The 18805-nt window shown below is 41.5% G+C and overlaps 1 protein-coding gene across 3 annotated transcripts in view; it reads right to left on the bottom strand.

The window, feature by feature from the left end:
* Positions 1 to 18805, bottom strand: part of LOC132303161 (uncharacterized) — an 87723-nt gene that overhangs the window by 52671 nt on the left and 16247 nt on the right. For all 3 annotated transcript variants that reach the window (XM_059800307.1, XM_059800306.1, XM_059800308.1), the window contains exons 3-6: positions 16408 to 16499; positions 3982 to 4095; positions 2405 to 2735; positions 984 to 1163 (exon numbers count right to left, since the gene is read on the bottom strand). In XM_059800307.1, coding sequence (XP_059656290.1) covers positions 984 to 1163; positions 2405 to 2735; positions 3982 to 4095; positions 16408 to 16499 — 717 coding nt within the window. The remainder of the gene's footprint in view (positions 1 to 983; positions 1164 to 2404; positions 2736 to 3981; positions 4096 to 16407; positions 16500 to 18805) is intronic.

Below are 18805 nucleotides of genomic sequence, written 5' to 3'. Positions count from 1 at the left end.
GGCACCCAAACAAGAGAATCCGGACCTCCACCATCAAACTCCTGTAGATAAAGCTGCTCCAAAAAACAAGAAAAACTTAAATGCTCCTGGTGTAGTGATGACATGGTATCACACACTAATTAAATATTAACAAAGTGACATGGTGTCCGTCTTTAATTAGTGTGTGATACCATGTCATCACTACACCAAGAGCATTTAACATGATTCTTGAGTTTAAATTATTCTAAACTCAAAGTTCTTTAAATTATTCTACAATTCACCTCGTCAACTGGCTCTCCTAACCTCAAAGTTCTTTAAATTATTCTACATTTCACCTCCTCAAATTGTTTTACGAATCTTGAGTTTCCTAGCTATTACAAAGCTTGAGGCCGCTTTAAACATATATCCCTTCCACCACTACCCAAGCTCTGTCCACAAAAGCCTCCTCTTAAGCCACAGATTCTCTAGTCTAAAGGGGCCCTACCCGTATCTAATCCTCCCTATCGAGGACAATCAGTATATAGTCCAAAGCTGATCCATGAAGAGATGATTGGGAAACATGGGAAAATAATTTCCTACCACTCCCATGAAACCAAGAATCTAATGATCCTTGACATCACAGGTGATTCCTTAGTGTTAACCCATGTGAACTGTTCCCTTTCCAATTCCGAAAGTTCATGAGCCTAAATAAAGACAGTGAACTCTCTTATAGCTGTAAAAATCCCCCCACAATCCAATACAGAAACATACAAAAACAAAAATACACACAAGCACATATATTATAACTAAAAGGAGATGCGTAAAATCCCAAAAAACTCAACAATAAGTACACGCATGCGTGTGCCGGCACATGCACAAACACACACACTAAAAGGAGAAGTATAAATATTGCATCCCATACCATACCATCAGGCTCTGGAGAAAATGCCTATTTATGAAATTAATTTGAGTGAAGCTTCAATCAAAAATTAAGAATAAGACTACAATTGAAAACAATAACATACCTTGTCTTCAATTGAAGGGCAGTATCTGGGTCCTTTAGCTTCAACCCATCCGCCATAAGTGGGAGTTTCATGCAAGTTCTCTTTAATTAGCTGGTGAGTGCTCTTTGTGGTACGTGTAAGGTAGCAGCACATCTGTTCTCTTTCAACATGGTAATCAGGATCGAAGCTAAACCAACCAACCTGTTTATCATGAACTTGCATTCAGAACACAATTCTCAAATTAGATGGATTATCTTTCACTGCTAAAAGAAAGGACATAGTGTATATTTCCTAGTAGTTTCATTTAGTATTCAGGTTCAAATTTAGAACATTTTGTCAGGACCTTGAATTCTGTGAGAGATAGAAGTTAATTTGCTAAATCCACAAGGCATCATTTTTTTTTTTTTTTTTTTTTTTTTTTTGACAATTAAATCCACAAGGCATCATTGAACATGCCAAGCAAATAAATAGGCAATATGTCTACCTACATAGCCAATTGACTTGCACCTTTGCCTAAATTGCTGGTGCTAAGAGCTGTCCTGCACTCTTTTCTTTATCACTGGGTGTTTGGATTCAATACCATGGGACTGCGTAACCAGGCTAGAGAAGAAATTCAAACAATTTTTGTGGAGTGGCAAATTGGAGCTAGGAAGATTGCTCTTAGTTGGCCTGCCCTTTACTGGAAATTTTGTAGACCTAGAGTGGCAGTTATTGTCTCCATCATTATGCACAACAAGAATCTCTCTTCTGTCAACTTGAAAAAGAGAGGTTTCTATGGTCCTGCGGTTTGTCATAATCGTTTCAAGGATGAGGATTCAAATGATCACCTGTTTTGTACATGCTCTTATGCTAAGGAGGTGTGGCAAGCTGCATCTGATATGCTGCACATTCAATGATTGAGATTTCAATCTGTGTATCATCTTGTGGATTGGTTTACTCGACAATCTCAGGGGCAAGGTTACAAGTCTAACATCTTCAAGGTGTATTTTCGTGCTATATTTGGAAGATATGGATGGAAAGAAATGCTTCTCTCCATTATGGGATTAAAGATAATGCTTCTGCTGCTGCCAATGCAATTGTTTGGGAAGTGCTTCACTTCTTCTCCTTAAATCTTTCTGACTTGCTAGCTGTTTTTTAACATTGCTCAGTAAGGTTTTCATGGTTTTGTTCGGCCTTTATTAGAACTGGGCATTTTCCATTTCAGATTTGTAATGGAAGGTATCCTCTCTTTCTATCTCTTGTACTTTACATTTTTTTTAATTTATAAAATTACCTCATTCAGGAAAAAATAAATAAATAAATAAATTTGCTGGTACTGATTGATGACATGTATACCGTGAACTCAATCTCTCTGGAGTGGCAAATCATAAAGCATGATATAATAATTGCATCATTTGGTAATTAAATCTTCTAAAGCTACTTATAAGATTAAATGGAAGGACCTCTTTATCTCCATGTTGGGGCTCCAATCTAGAGAAATCTACGGTGCGACAGTCCACACGCGCAGGAGTGCCAGTTTTTAATCGGTCAATTTCAAATCCAAGCTGCTGCAAGTTTTCAGTAAGACCGTGTGACGCTGACTCACCGGCTCTTCCTGCTGGCATAGAAGTTTTACCAACCCAAATTTTCCCACTCATAAAGGTGCCCGTTGTGAGAATAACTGAAGGTGCATAAAAGTTCATCCCGAAGAATGTGCAAACACCTTCCACATTGTCATTGTTTCCACATAAAATATCCGTCACCATTGCCTCTCTAATGGAGAGGTTTGACGTGCTGAAAATAGAAATCTGCTAGTTAGAAGATAATGCAAAAAATTTAAAAAAAAACTTTTTTTCTTTTCTTTATTCGGTTTCTTTTCTTTCTTTTTTTCTTTATTCGGTTTCTAATGAAAAACAAGGAAATTAAACTGAAAAGGGGAAAAGAAGAAGAAGATAAAACTTAAAAAATCAGCATAAAGTGACTTTGCCCCCCTCAAAAAATACCCAAACATATAGATTTGGTAAGCGTAGTAGTTTTCAACTGAAAATTGAAAGCTCAACCATTTTTTTATTTTTCTTTCTAATATTTCTGTCCTTCTGAATTCACCAAATAAGGTACCCCCTCAAAATATACCCAAACAAAAAGATTTGGTAAATTTAATAGTTTTCAACTGAAAATTGAAAGCTCAACCTTTTTATTTTCTTCTTCTTTCTCGTATTCCTGTCATTCCAAATTCACCAAATAAGGTTTAGGAACTCACTCCTCAACTCTTAGTCTTATCTCCAACAATAAACCTCATGGCCTCACCCCAACATATTCCTGTAAGCCAACGTACGGAGCCCAAAATTTCAAAGGGGGAAAAAGAGAGGAGGGGAGAGTAAGGAAAAGTGGAACCCCATAGATCTCAAACCAACTAAAAGTGCAAAAAGGGTTTTCCCGCAAGGCCATACAGTGTTAAAATAATAATAAAAAAGTAAAAAAGTGGGGGGAGAGGAGGGAAGGAAAGTAACTGTTTTCCAATTGCCACATAGATTACCTTAAAAGTTCTTTCATTATTATTTTTAAGTTCGTGTGTCGATAATAGATAATTCCAGAAGTTACTGAAATTCAGAAAGTTATAAACTGGAAAAATGAAAGCAGGTAACAGAATTCTTTTCTAAAACTAGAACAAGCGTTGAATTCATTTGACAATGCTCGACGAGAAAAAAGATCATATCAATAATCCATGCAATCCTGCTTGGATTACATAAACAATCATTATGGTTAGCACATTCCCAAGACATAATGGATAGACCTAAATGCGTAGGACCACGATCAGCAATTAGTTAACCTTTAGACCTAAATATAGCATTGCAAAATCAGGATTGAAGGGTTAAATGTAGACATATTTACTTTTAAAAAAAAAAAAAATCAATACAAGTTATGATACGGCAGAAGTTTATAATGCTAATAACTTGCATTGACTTTTTCTTTTTCTTCACTTTGAAAAAATCAATTCAAGTTATTACTTTATTTAGAAAAGTTAAGTATATAAACTTGCCTTTCCACAATACTTCTCATTTGCATAGCATATTCCCTCTTATCAGTTTGTGCACGCAATGCCCTAACAGCAGGGCCTCTCGAGATATTGAGGACACGCTTTTGTAAGTAACACCTAAAGTGTGAAAGATGATAACAACTATTAAAAAAAATTGCAAGGCTCAATTAAGAAAAATTAATCGTAGAAGAAGATGTTAATAGCTGTAGAGCATAAATACATCAAATTGTGAAACATAATACAATTGATTATCAAAATAAAATTGCATCAGACTATAATATGAAACATAAAGCAACAAAATAAGATTTACCAGTGATGCAGAGCAAGTGGAAGAGGACATTCTTCAAACAGTTGACCATCCTAAGAAGAGAGACTGAGATTGAATTAATTGGGGCAGATGATGATGTGATCAGATTGCGTGATTGTTAATGGTTTTAAGTCATTTATTTAAGTCTTAAATCTGCCTTTATTTCCTGTTTAATGTTTGCCTTAAGCTCTAGTTAGGATAATTTTTGTCATTCTGGTTCTATTTTGCAAATCATGTGCCTTTTAAGTGAGTCGTGTGACCATTTAAGGACTGTGGTCTTTTTTAGCATCTTTATTCTGCTAGACAGAATAGTAGCTCTTAGATTGTATTTATATGAAGGGTTAGGATTGAATCTTTGCTAGGGCATCCCTTGTGGCTTCTAAAAGAGTGTTCCAAGTTGAATTCAGTAGCTTTTTGGTATTATCAATTTATTCAGCCTGCTATAGCAGCTTTGTACCACTCCCTTTCTTTTGGGATTGAGTTGTGGGTGTTTAAGCTATTCTCTAGATTGATCTAGCTCTCTGTTTTTCCCTTCTTACAGATTTGTTCTCTCTTTCATAAGCTCATTTCATTAACCAGTTAAAATCTTGAACAATATGTATTTTATTGGCAAATTTTGTATAAAACTAGAATTTGTATGCTTAACTCTAGCCTTGTTTATGTTCTAAAAGTTATATAAGTTAGTCAGTTCAGTGACCTTTGTCTAAGGGTGAATCGGTAACTTCAAAACTTCAACAAGGTCACAAAGTTAAACTTGACTCTCAAATTATGCTCTCGCAAAATTAGGGTTCATATAAATTAACCTAATTCATCTAACATGTTAGGTTTCTAAATTACATATTTTGATTCTTAAAAGTATGTTTTAAAATGCATAAACCTGTTTTGGAAACTCAAATTCTGATTGAACTAGGACAACAAATTTGATTGATAGAAGGATTAATCGAGTTCAATTGATCAGCCCTGAGTCTAAATTAACAGAAACCTATGGGAAGGCAATTTCAAAATAAAACTCAAAACACTTTTAAAACCCAATCCTTCCGTGATTCAATGTTCTATATAAACACCATAAGTTTTCAGAAAACCTATCATATGCATATAAAAGGATAAATTGAACATTAAAAGCAGTGTGAGAATGTCAGAGTGCATTTTAGAAATTTAACTGCTATAGTTTTCTTCAATTTGCATTTACAATCACACAATTAGATGGTCAGTGATATTTGTTAGAATATTTTGGGTCATTATGTAATTACATATAGTTGGTAGGGTCATTGTGTAATTAGCTGAGACCTGTACTCTATATAAGCCACTGTAGTAGGCTTAGGGTTTGATATGTATGAAATACACATTATGTATCCACTGTGTTCTCTCTCTCTCTCTCTCTCTCTAGTCGCAACATGGTATCAGAGCAGTACGAAACAATGGGAAAACTAAGATTATGGTTGTGATTGCATCTGTGGTGTTCTTCTACAAATCAGAATCGAGATCGAAGTTGATTCTGTTCTTCGCGACAGGTTTGGCCGTCGTTCTGTTCGAGCCGGAGGTTTGAAGCTGTCGGAGGTTTGAAGCTTCTTGTCTGTCGTTCTCAAATCTGAAGCCCTTCATTTTGTAGGCCGAGGCTGCCTTGGCTGTCGCAAGTTGCAGAGGTTGCATCATCGCAAACCCTCTCTGCTTGGTTGTTAAATTGCCGCTTGTGTTGGGTTGCCGTGGTCACCGTTGCATGGGCTAGGGTGTGTACTAGCCTTGATTCTTCATTACGAACCTTGGGTGATTGGAGTTTATGGTCGGTGGCATAGATCTGGTTCTTGCCGGCGCTGATTGTGAAGGACAAGAGTGGTGTTTGGCTGCAGGCGTGAAGTTATTCCAACCTTGGATTACTAAAACCGGAATAGCAGAGAACTGGTTTTGATTTGGCCCGTTTGTCCAGATCCAAACCCAGTTGCCCCAGATCCGGCCCGTTTGCCCAGATCCGGCCCGTTTTCCCAGATCCGGCCCATTTGCCCAGATCCGGCCCGCCTGCCCAGATCCGGATTCAATCTTTTTTTTCCCCAGGTTTGGTTTTCTTCTCTGTTTGTCCTTCTCCATGGCTGCTGCCGGTTCTGACCTGTTTTCTTTTACTTCTTTCAATCCTCCCATGACTTCTGTCAAGCTCAATGGCAAGAACTATATTTTATGGGCCAAGTCCGTAGCTATTTTTCTGAAAGCCAAAGGCTTTGGCTCTCATTTGGTTAAGGATAAGCCTAAAGAAACCTGATATTTCATATGCACTTAGTGTTGTAAGTCAGTTCATGGGAGCTCCTAGAATGCCACATTGGGTTGTTGTTCTTCGGATTATCCGATATCTCAAGCAAGCTCCAGGTTTTGGGTTACTATATAAATCAAATGGTCATCTCAGGGTTTTTCAGATGCTGACTGGGCTGGTTCTCCTTTAGACAGGCGATCTACTACAGGCTACTGCACATTTGTAGGAGGAAATCTTGTTACATGGAAAAGTAAAAAGCAAACAGTGGTAGCTCGATCTAGTGCTGAAGCTGAGTACAGGGCAATGGCGTATACAACTAGTGAGTTGACTTGGATACAACATTTTCTAAAAGAACTTGGGTTGACAGTTGAAACTCCTACTGCATTGTTCTGTGATAATCAAGCAGCTGTTCACATTGCATCAAATCCTGTGTTTCATGAGAGGACCAAACATATTGAAGTTGATTGTCACTTCATTCGAGGAAAAATATTAAGTGGGAGCATCTCTACTCCATTTGTGAAGTCTGAAGATCAGTTAGCTGATACGTTTACCAAAGCATTGGGTCATAATCGGTTAAGGACTATCTGTTCCAAGCTGGGATTATTTGATATATACTCTCCAGCTTGAGGGAGAGTGTTAGAATATTTTGGGTCATTATGTAATTACATATAGTTGGTAGGGTCATTGTGTAATTAGCTGAGACCTGTACTCTATATAAGCCACTGTAGTAGGCTTAGGGTTTGATATGTATGAAATACACATTATGTATCCACTCTGTTCTCTCTCTCTCTCTCTCTCTCTCTCTAGTCGCAACAATATTGAATGGTAATCAATTAATCATAAGGAGCTCTAAAGGATTTTAACACCAAAAGCAACTTTGTTTTCTTGTATGTGTAGGTGAACAATCTTTGTTGAATATGCATACCAATATTTTATTAAACTTTAATACAAAATATTTGGGTCACTACATTGGGTTTCTTTGTTACCAGAAAATAAACAAAAATGGAATTGGTTTCTTTAATTTATTGGGAGACTACACGAACTACATGAGATCATTTCATCTTCTTCTTTTTCTATCAAAAAATAAAATAAAATCCAGATTGTTCTCTCCATAAATGCATCTTGACTATTCAGTTTCCCTCTGTCTCACAATGTGTTTAATAAATGTTGGAGTTCTCATTCAATTTATAAAGTTAGTTCTCTTGCACTGCAAAGGAACCAGTGATTGAGCCGCACTAGCATCAATAAATTTTTAATATAAAAAATACTACACTTTTACTGCTTCCATCTCTCTTCTTTTTCTTGTTTGATGTTAATGTTCATTTTCCTGCCTTTTGGAGTCATACATCTCTGGGTGGATAAATCTGAGGTTGATTAATGCCTCTCCTCTCACATAAAAGGAGCATCATAACTTTTTAAAGGGCATTTATAAAGTGTTGGTCCCGTTTATCAATGGTGCCATGGGTAGACAGGATTAAACCTAGCATTCAACACTATTTTCACAAAGTTGCTGCCTTCAGACTTGAAACTTGCTGCCTTCAGACTTGAAACCTCATTATCAACCATTGCAGCCCAAACCATTATTGCTATTTTTAGCAATACTCCCAAGGGGGAACTGAAACTTGTGAGAAAGGTTTGCTTCTTACTTTCAAAGAACTAAAGATTATTCTCAAAGGTGAGTTTCCTGTTGTACTAATCCACAACGATATGGGTCATTGCTTGGTGCAATCGTAAAGCCGCTTGACAAGCCAAGAATGCAAGTCCGAGCCTCAATGCAGTTACTTTGCGGAAAATATTAGGAAAGGTTAGGTTTATCTCCAGTCTTCTCTTCCCAGCATCCTGCTTATGTCCTATATGCAATTTTTGTACTAGACAACAATATGTATCAATTACTTTTTTTTTTTTTTTGATAAGTAAAAATTTTATAAAAAATCGCTCAAAAGGGGAGCGGATCCCAAAGAGACACAAAGGCCAAAAAAAGCCTCAAGCCTTCAAAGAGGCCAAAAAAGAAACAATCTCCTCTAAAGATCTATAATCTCTTCCTGAAACCCAACAAAAAAGAGTGGAAATAATAGAGAACTTAAGCAAAGTGACAGGCTTCTCCTTTCCATCAAAATATCTCCAATTTCTCTCCAGCCAAATGCACCACCAAATACAAAGAGGAGTAGCCCTCCAGGCATCACGAATGAGAGCCCCAACTGAGAAGCCTCTCCAAGCCTCAATCAACCCTCTAGTGGAACAAGGCATAGCCCAGGGAACTCCAAACAAACCAAACATCAAAACGCAGCAATCTCTGGCCATACTGCAGTGCAACAAAAGATGATCAACTGTCTCCTCATCGCGCAAGCACAAGTAACAACGGTTAACCACCACCTGATTCCTCCTCCTCAAATTATCCTGAGTTAAATTTTTTCCCAAAACAGAAGTCCAAGCAAAGAAGGCCACTTTGAGGGGGGCCTTAGAACGCCAAACGGACTTCCAAGGGAAGGGGCCCCGAGCATCAACTGAAAGGCACCTGAAAAAAGACCTAACCTCGAACCAACCCTGAGAATTAGGAACCCAAAGCCAACCATCCGAATCCCCAACTGTGATCACCTGGCTATACAAAACCTCCAACAAACGAGAAACGTCCTCTATCTCCCAATCCTGAAAATGCCTCCTAAACTGAACATCCCAAGTCAGTCTCCCGTTAACAAGATGATAACAGTCAACCACCATGGCCTATCTATGAGAAGCAATCCTGAAGAGCTGAGGGAAAGAGAGAGCAAGAGAAAGCTCCCCACAACAAACATCCTCCCAAAATCTAATCCTCCTACCATCCCTGATCCGAAAACGAACATGATTGCGAAAATCCTCCCACCCCTTCCGAATGAAGGTCCAAACCCCCACCCCCCTAGGGCCATGCACCTCAAGAGAACTCCACCCTCCACTGCTCTCCCCAAATTTGCAAGCGATAACTCTCCTCCAAAGCCAATGACTCTCAACCCCAAACCTCCAAAGCCATTTCCCAAGGAGAGCCTTATTGAAAGGCAATAACCTCCTAAGCCCTAAACCTTCACAACGAAATGGACGGCACACCTACTCCCAACGAACCAGATGGTACTTGAACTCCCCCCCCCCCCCCCCCCCCCCCCCAAACACCAAAAAGAAAATTGCACTGCAACCTTTTAATTCTCTCAGCCACAGAAGAAGGAATCTGAAAGAGAGAGATAAAATAAGTAGGGAGGGTAGAAAGGGTGCTCTTGATCAGAGTGACCCTCCCTCCCTTAGAGAGATACTGCTTCTTCAACCCGCAAGTCTCCTGTCAAATCTATCCACAACCAGGTCCCAGCACCCCACACATCTCGAAGGGGCTCCCAGAGGCAACCCTAAGTAAGAAATGGGGAAAGAGCCAATACGACATCCAAGAATCTAAGCAAACATCTCGATCTCAGGGACCTCCCCAACCGGAACCAAAACGTTTTTTCCTACATTCACCTTAAGCCCAGAAACAACTTGGAACCAATTCAAAACACATTGCAAATACCTCAGTTGGGACGCATCAGCATCACAAAGAACTAAAGTATCATCCGCAAACATCAAGTGTGAAATTTCTTACTGACTAGCCACATCTCTGCCCACCCGAAAACCTCTCAAAAACCCCAACTCAACAGCCTTCTTTAACAATCTACTAAGAGCCTCCATCACAAAAAGGAAAAGGAAAGGAGAAAGCGGATCCCCCTGTCTCAATCCCCTCGAACTAGAGAAAAACCCCGACGGAGCACCATTCACAAGGACAGAGAAACGAGCGCTAGAGATACAAAAATGGATCCATCTCCTCCATCGCTCACCAAACCCCATCCTCTCCAATAAGTAAAGGAGGAAATTCCAATTAACATGATCGTACGCCTTCTCTATATCCAGTTTGCACAAAACACCTGGAACCCCACTGCTCAATCTGGAGTCGACACACTCGCTAGCAATAAGAACTGAATCCAAAATCTGACGGCCTCCCACAAAAGCATTATGAGAATCAGAAATAACACCATCCATAACCTTCCTCAACCTGGAAGCTAAGACTTTTGTAATCAACTTTTAAAAGCAACCCACCAAGCTAATAGGGAGAAAATCCCTACCATCCAACGCCCCTCCCTTTTTCGGAATAAGAGCAATAAAAGTGGCATTCAAACTTTTCTCAAAAGAGCCCCGAGAATGAAAGGCGTGGAAAGAACCCATCACCTCCTCTCGAACCACCTCCCAGCACTCCAAGAGGAATCTCATAAAAAATCCATTGGGACCTGGGGCTTTATCCCCATTACAACTCTTCAAAGCGGTCAAAACTTCCTCCTCAGAAAATGGCTCCTCCAAAACAGAGCACTCCTCACTCAAAATAGAATCAAAATGAAGCCCTGCAAGAAGAGGTCGCCAACCAGAAGGTTCAATGAACAACTTCGAAAAAAACTCAGCAAAACCTTTACAAATCTCCTCCTCCTTACAAAACACCTCCCCATCCACCCAAATCCTCCCAATATGATTGCCCCTTCTATGAGCATTGGCAAGTCTATGAAAAAACTTCGTGTTATTGTCACCTTCCTTGAGCCACAACGCTCTAGACTTCTGCCTCCACGAAATCTCCTCCATGATAGCAATCTCAGCAAACTCTGCCTAACACTCCACCCTCCTAAGCTTCAAAGAATCCGCCAAAATACCCTGACCCTCCATCCTATCAATATCAGCAATCTCAGAAAAAACCGGGTTCTTCTTCCAAACCAGATTTCCAAAAACCTCTTTATTCCAGACTTTAAGATCAATCTTCAAAAGACGTAGCTTACCTGCGAGAGAATGACTAGGGGTGCCAACCACACCATAGCCCAACCACCAAGAACAGACTTGCTCCAGAAAACGGTCAACCCGAAGCCACATATTCTCAAATTTGAAAGGGATTTGTCTACTACACCAGCCACCACAATCTAACTGCAACGGAACATGATCAGAAACAGGGCGAGCTAAAGTGGCCTGAACCACCTCAGAGAACTTCTCCTCCCAATCACTCGAAACTAGGAATCTGTCAAGTCGAGAGAGGGTAGGAGGAGAGCGACCACTAGACCAAGTAAAGGGCCCACCCACCAAAGGCAAATCAAACAAACAGAAACCATCAATGAACTCCGAGAAGGCCTCTATGTCGATCGTCCACCTACCACCTGTCGACCTTTCAAAAGGAGAACGAACGACATTGAAGTCCCCACCAATGCACCAAGGAAGCGACCATCTCCTTTGAACCTCCCCCAGCTCCTCCCAAAGCAAATGACGCTCACAATCTTTTGTAGGTCCATAAACACCCGAAAAAACCCAACGAAAACCATCCTCCAACAAAGAGAGAACACAAGAAACGGAGAAAAGCCCAACCTGAGAGTCCATCAAAGAGACCCACCAGTTATCCCACATAATAAGGATACCACCCGAAGAACCAATCGCATCCAAAGCAATCCATTCCACAAATCTTCCCCCCCACAAGCTTCGCACAACCAAGTTCGTCATTGAAGCAATTTTGGTTTCTTGAAGACACACAACATGCCCACCCCCTTTTCGAATCACCGACTTCACAACTTTCCTTCTAACCGGGTCATTGAGCCCCCGGACATTCCATGAAAGAATTCGTAGCTTCATAGGGAAACTTCTGAGTTGACTGCCTCACCCCTCCCACCCCTACCCCTCTCCCTCAACCCCTTATTCCTCCTCTCATAAATGACAAGAGTAGAGGGGCTCGGAGCATCCTTCTCAACAATCCCCACCGGGAGACTTCCCGAAGTCCCCCTATAACCCCTACTATCAACAATCTGAGAGTTAAGAACATCCAAAAACAAATTTGTCGCCTCCTCCAACCTACCTTCGAAAGAAACTCCCAAAAGGGAACCAATCTCAATTCCCTTTTCCCTCACCCACTCCTCCTCCAAAAAAGCCCCACCTGCCTCACAGCCAGCCCCCACCTCAAACTCTCCATTCGGTCGAACAATAGCCAAAGGGGCAACAAAATCACAATCAGTCTCCTCATCATTCCACTGACCCATCCCCAAATCCCCATAAAGAGAAGAACACGACCCATCCTCCCTATCCTTAAGAAACGAAGAAGGAGAGCAGCAGGCCAGAGGAGTCCCAAACACTTCTTCAGACCCAGTCGGCTCATTATGGAGACCTTTCAAGGCCAGATGAGCCCGCAACTCCTTAAGAAACATAGAAGCAGAAACATCATCAAGACAAATCTGAACATCTTTCCCAACACAAACAGTGACACGGTCACCCTTTCGAACCACAGACTTCGGATGACTCCTCCCATCCACCTGATTACACCCAAGAAAACCTTCCAATCCACATTCCAAGCCATCCTCAAAAACTGAGGAAAGGTTCCTGGAGATGGAAGAAACAGACCCCTTCAACTTCTCCAAGGACTTCCTCAACACTCCTGAAGAAGGAGAAGGGGGGACCAGAAGGGGGATCAAACTGTGAGAAGTTTTGCAATGGATCAGACTTACCCGGATCACAGTCAGCAGAGGGAACCCACTTTTGTTTCTCCTTCCGAGTCCACCTTCGTCAGAATGTAGGGAGAGAAATCCTCTTAGCTTTCAGACGATGCCCTTACGGTGGCTTCTTGACACGCCGTCCACCTTTGAGAAGAGGTGAAACCAACTGCTGTGATGATGGACCAACAACAGAAGAGAGAGGTCCAAAACGATTGGCCATCTCAAGTCCAGAACGTGGTAACTTAGGCCCAACCGGCTCAGAAAATGGCCCAACCAAAATCTCATGACCCAGCCTAGTAGAAAGACCAACCGAGCAATCAGCTTCTTTAAAATGGCCCGCCTTAACACTTCCACTACCACGCAACAATGGTTCAGGCATATTGCAAATAGTAGGCCCAGAATTGTGGTCCTTCACAGCCCTCACCCCATTCGCTGCCCAACAGATCGCCCATCAGCACTTGAGCCCAACTTAACATTACACGCCCACCGATTTGAATTCAACTTGGATACAGCTGTATTCCAATTTGAACGGATAACATTCCTGCGCCAACCAGGTGTTGGTTTGCCTTATCTCACCCTCCCACGCGTTGAAAGTGCGTGAAACCCACCTCGTTGAAAGTTCCTGCTCCAACTTTGCATCAACGCCTGATAGCCAAGACCTCCACCCCTCTGAAAATTCCAACCACCATCCGACGAACGAGAAGAGATTTCCTTCCTACGTTGAGTGAACAAACGTCTGAAGAACACTGTGTTTCGATCCCAAAGCTTATCCCTCCACTCCTTCCATCTCTAAAACTCATCCATCCCCTTATCTCCCAAGGAAACCCATCTCATCCACTCCACCTCCTTCAACAGGTGAGAGCCATCACCCCCTTGAAGACTATCCGTCGTCGGAACAAGTTGTGGAGGCAATTCCTCCCAAACAGCCACCTTAAAGCAAAGACAATCATCATGAACAAAAATGAAAGGCGGGCAAACACGGCCAACTGCCACCGTGAGACGAACTCTTTCAGTGTCAAGGGACTCATCGGCATCCACCCAAATGAAACCTCCACACAAATCACCCACCGTCGCAAAGAAAGCATGGCTCCAAAGGTGAAGAGGGAGGCCAAACAACATCACTCTCTTCAGCCCTTGCTCTTTCAACACCTCCGAACACCTCGCCCTAAAACTCCATGGATCTACTCGAAGGGTGGCCTTCCCCCAGTCACGTCGTCCCTCCTTAAACACTCTCTCTGCCTTCGCCAAATAAGGAAACCGGAAGAGGAACAAAGAGTCCGGCAGAGGCAACACAACCACAGCCGGCAATACCTTCCAAGCTCGTGAGGCCTAAGCTGCAATCTGGGCTCGATCACCAACTTCTTTGTCAAATTTCCCCACCAACTTAAGTTTTTTTTAAAATGTACCAACAGAATATGAAACATTTAATATTCAAAAATCATGTGAACGTGGGATAAATCACTGCAGCATAGCATGTAACACGCCCTCCCCCCACCCACACACACACACACACACACACAAACAATCTTTTTCAGATCAGATGAGCTATAAATTTTACAAAACAGAGCAAAACAAAAAGAAAACATAATCTAAAAACTACTTTGTTTTTCATTGTTCTTTAAAGATTCTCAAATGTTCCAATTTGCACATTCGAGCATATGGGGTAGATTTGTTGAGTGGGAGATCACTGATGTGGTAGGGCCCGCGCCGGGGGGGGGGGGGGGGGGGGGGATTGTATCGTGCTTTGGGAAAAGAGATGCGTTTTGAAGATTGATGTGTGGAAAGGAAAATCTTCTATCTCTCTTTTGTTTTCTTTGAAGGAGGATGGGTCTCATTGGGGTTTTTAAGGTTTCTTGGCCTGTGGGAGATGTGGAGAGGAGAGACTTGGAGGGGGAGTTGGAGGTTGCTAGGGGGAGATGGTCGGTGCCGTGGTGGATGGTGACTTTAATGTTGTCAGGGTTCTTTTTGAGAGATCCACGGGGAGTAGAAGGATGCCTGCAATGATGGAGTTCTCGGATTTCTTCGAAACTCATCGTCTCCTTGACCTTCCGATGGAGGGAGCTAGGTTCACATGGTCAAGTGGGCGCCAGTCCCCTACCTTGTCCCGATTAGATAGGTTCTTGACTTCTGGGAATTTGGAGAAGAAATTTCTTGATATGGTCTAGGTGGCTTTGGCTTGACCGGCCTCATATCATATTCCCATCCTTCTTGATTGTGGTGGTTTAAGGAGAGGAAGAACCCCATTCTGGTGGGTTCGAATTTGGTAGAATGGCTATGTGACCAGAGGAAGCCAAGCTTCCAGTTGGCAAGCAAGCTCTGGTTTTTGAAGGGGGGTATCAAGAAGTGGAATAAGTCTTCAGAAGCTTGGAATGGTGAAAAAACAGAATTCATATGGAATTATCGAAACTGGATCAAGAGGAGAGGGAAGGGGGTCTCTCTGATATGGAAGCTTGCAGGAGGGATGAATGCAAGGGCGAGTTCAAGGAAATAGCTAAGATGGAGGAGACATGGAGGAAGAAATCTAAAGCTCTTTGGTTGAAGGAAGGGGACCAAAACACGAAGTTCTTTCATCGGCTCACAAACTCTCACAGGCGAGGCAACCTCATTGGCAGGATTCGTATCAATGGGTGTCTATTAACTAGGGAGGAGGGCATTCAGAGGGGAATTGTTTCTTACTATCAGCAATTGTACTCTGAAACTGCTAGTTGGAGACACCTGCTAGGTGGGCTGGAGTTTGCGGGTATCTCAGAGGAGGATAGGGAGTGATTGAGAGGCCTTTAGGGGAAGAGGAGGTGGTTGAGATGATGCAAGCAAAATTCAATTCTCCTTTCTCTTGCTTTTTTTTGTTCTCTATTTCGTTTCAATATTGCTGTGAAGACGATTTAATCATATCCTCTTGGTAAGGCGGCATCATGAGAAGTTGTGTGGGGGAACTTGTAGATTTTGTTGATAGTTTGATACTATAGTCGGCCGTGTTTGGCTTTTTTGTTGTTTTCTTGGGAGAGATCCCCTCTTGAGTGCCTTTAAATGGAACTTTTCTTATCCCCCCCCCCCCCCCCCCACACACAAAAAAAAAAAAAAAAAACATATAATTAAACCATCAACCACGTCTTTTCTGAGCTGTATTGGGACCCACAAAATTGTAAATGAGATCCACCAATCCTTGCTCCCAAAACAGGAAAAGTGCAGATCATAATTAAGCTTGATGTTGGCATAATATGGTAATAGCAGTAAAATGACATTTCACAGCAACTTCCCAAGTTTTTTAAATTAGGATGTCAATTATCATCTTTTTCAAAATTCACACTTCAGTTAGCAAGAAACAATTATATTTTTACGTCTCACCCCAATGAATAAGCAAGAAACTTTGTGCAAAAAGATATTACCTATCAGCAACCTTTCCAATTTCACCACCAAGTGCATCCGCTTCATGTACCAGTTGTGACTTTGCAGGTCCACCCACTGCTGGATTGCAAGGCTGTATTAAACTGTTCTTAGTATAAAAAATATTCTCCATAACTATAACGCATCTTTGACACTAAATATATCTCCATTGACCAAAGAATCAGAGATAGAGTTGTAGTTCTAATGAGAGAAATGTTCTTAATATAATAAATAGAACTCAAATTATATTTAAAATTGGAAGCAAATATCATGTTCCTAAGGTGTAGCATATGGCAACTAAATACACGGATTGTGCTCGTTGTGGGACTTACCCAACACCTTATGGAAAGAGTTGATGACAACCGTGCACCACGTGTCCGCGTTGTATTGGGAATAAGGAAGAAAGAAAATGGGGATATAGGGAAAAGATCAGTGAAGGCCAAATAAATAAGAATCAAAACCATTATAAACTTTTTGTTTCGCGACCATCTAACAACTGCAACAGCTGCAAGGGATTATCAAGGAAGGGTTGGTTTGTAAAATTGTGGTTTGAAAGGCAAGCAAAGTGAGACCATAACTTAAATTGTTTTTTCCACTCATTTCAAAATATCCCATAACTTGCATTAGACAGTACATCAGATTTAAGTTTCTTGAATAATTTGGTTAGAGATCCAACAAAAAATAGTATATACACATCAAGTCAGTGACCCAGTGGAAAGAAAATAGTCCTCTTGGGATCCGAAGGAAGATGCCATTTCTAGGGTTTCAGCATGTGGAAGACAGGTCTTTCATCATGGAGGAGGGTAACACCTCCTCCCAGTTGCCGCAGGGAGCGTCTTTTGTCCCTACATGATCTCCCACACGTACCGCATGGCGGAGTCTTTGAGAATTCTACCAGACCATCATTTGTGAATCTTGAGTTTCGTGAAGGGCACAAAGATCTGGATAAGATTCAGATCGCGGATGAGGATGTGGTTGTCAATGTTGAGTACTGGAAGTACTCGATAATAGGTTATGTCATGGACAATAAGCAATTTTTCCAAGACACTTAAGAGTTTTATCATTGCAGATGGGGCACTGATCTGAAGGTAATGTCACTCAGAGATGGATTCTCTCTCTTTAGGTTTCAGTTCATGGAGGCTTTGGAGAAGGTTCTTCAGCATGTTCACACTTTTGAGGGAAGACCAATTATAATCAAGAAGTGGAACAAGAATGTCAATCTCTAGAGGGTCTTATTGGGATCGGTTCCTATTTGGATTAATTTATATGGGTTGCCAATGCATTGTAGCAATAAGAGGGTGGTACCTAAGGTCTGATCAGTTTTTTCTAGACTTTTGTTTCTTGATTGTTAGAACAGTTATATGTAAATAGGTATTTATGTTGGGGTCATATTGTAATTAGACATAGGGTTTGTGGCCATTATGTAAATAGGCCTTTCTCGTATTGTATATATATTTGTGTTATGTGTAAGGGTTTTGATATATATAAAGAAAAGGGGCTGCGCCTCTCTCTCTCTCAGCCATCTACTCTCTCATTCTACTATCTCTCTCTCTATAATCTATAAATTTAACATGGTATCAGAGCGTAGATCCGGCCATTGACATTGCTACCGCGGTGCTAGGGTGTGTACTAGCTCGTGAAGGGATCGCTGTTTGTCGTCGATCCGGCCACTCTTGGACGTTTTTTTTTTTTTTTTTTTTCTTTTTTTTTTCCTTCATCGACGACCATTCCTGGACTGTTGGCGAGGAGTTTGCAGTGTGAAGATCTCTCCGTTTGCTGACGCCAGTGTTTGTTGTGTGTAGTCGCCGTTGTGACTGATTTTGTGGTCGGTGGCTTCGTTTGGAACTCAATGTGGTTCGGTGCCGCAGCAGAGAGCTTTGCAGCAGCTTTGCTGTCTTCCCTTAGCCGTTAATTGATTTGTGGTTGGGGCTTCACCTTGTGGAGGTCTCGGATCCTTGTTTGTTTGTTGACGGCAGCAGATTGTGGTCCTCACTGGCGCTGATTGCGAAGAAGAAGGGTAGTGTTTGGTTGCAGGCATGAGGTTATCCCAGATCAGGTTAGGCTATCCAGATCCAGGTTCACTTAAACCGGTTTTATAGAGATCCGGTTCAGATCCGGTCTGTTTTTTATCCGGCCCGTTTTCAGATCCGGTCCGTTTTCAGATCCGGCCCGTTTTCATATCCGGGTCTGGTTCAACCCTTTTCCTAGATCCGGCTGTTTTTTTTTTTTTTCTGTTCCTCTCGGGACAGATTCGGCATCAGCGGCTTCAACTTGGGCCAGATAAGTATTTTTTTTTTTCAGTTTACATATAAATTTACAGCGGCTACTTCTATTGTTCATGGCATGGATTTGGATTCCTCAACTGTTTCTTCTGAGTCTACTGGAATTAAAACTCCTGCA

The sequence above is a fragment of the Cornus florida genome, unplaced genomic scaffold, assembly GCF_030987335.1.
Source record: "Cornus florida cultivar Cherokee Brave unplaced genomic scaffold, ASM3098733v1 CherokeeBrave_3.0.0_Hap2_Chr04, whole genome shotgun sequence".
NCBI lineage: Eukaryota > Viridiplantae > Streptophyta > Magnoliopsida > Cornales > Cornaceae > Cornus > Cornus florida.
Note: the sequence above shows the minus strand (reverse complement) of the source record. Positions and strands in the feature narration are given on the sequence as shown.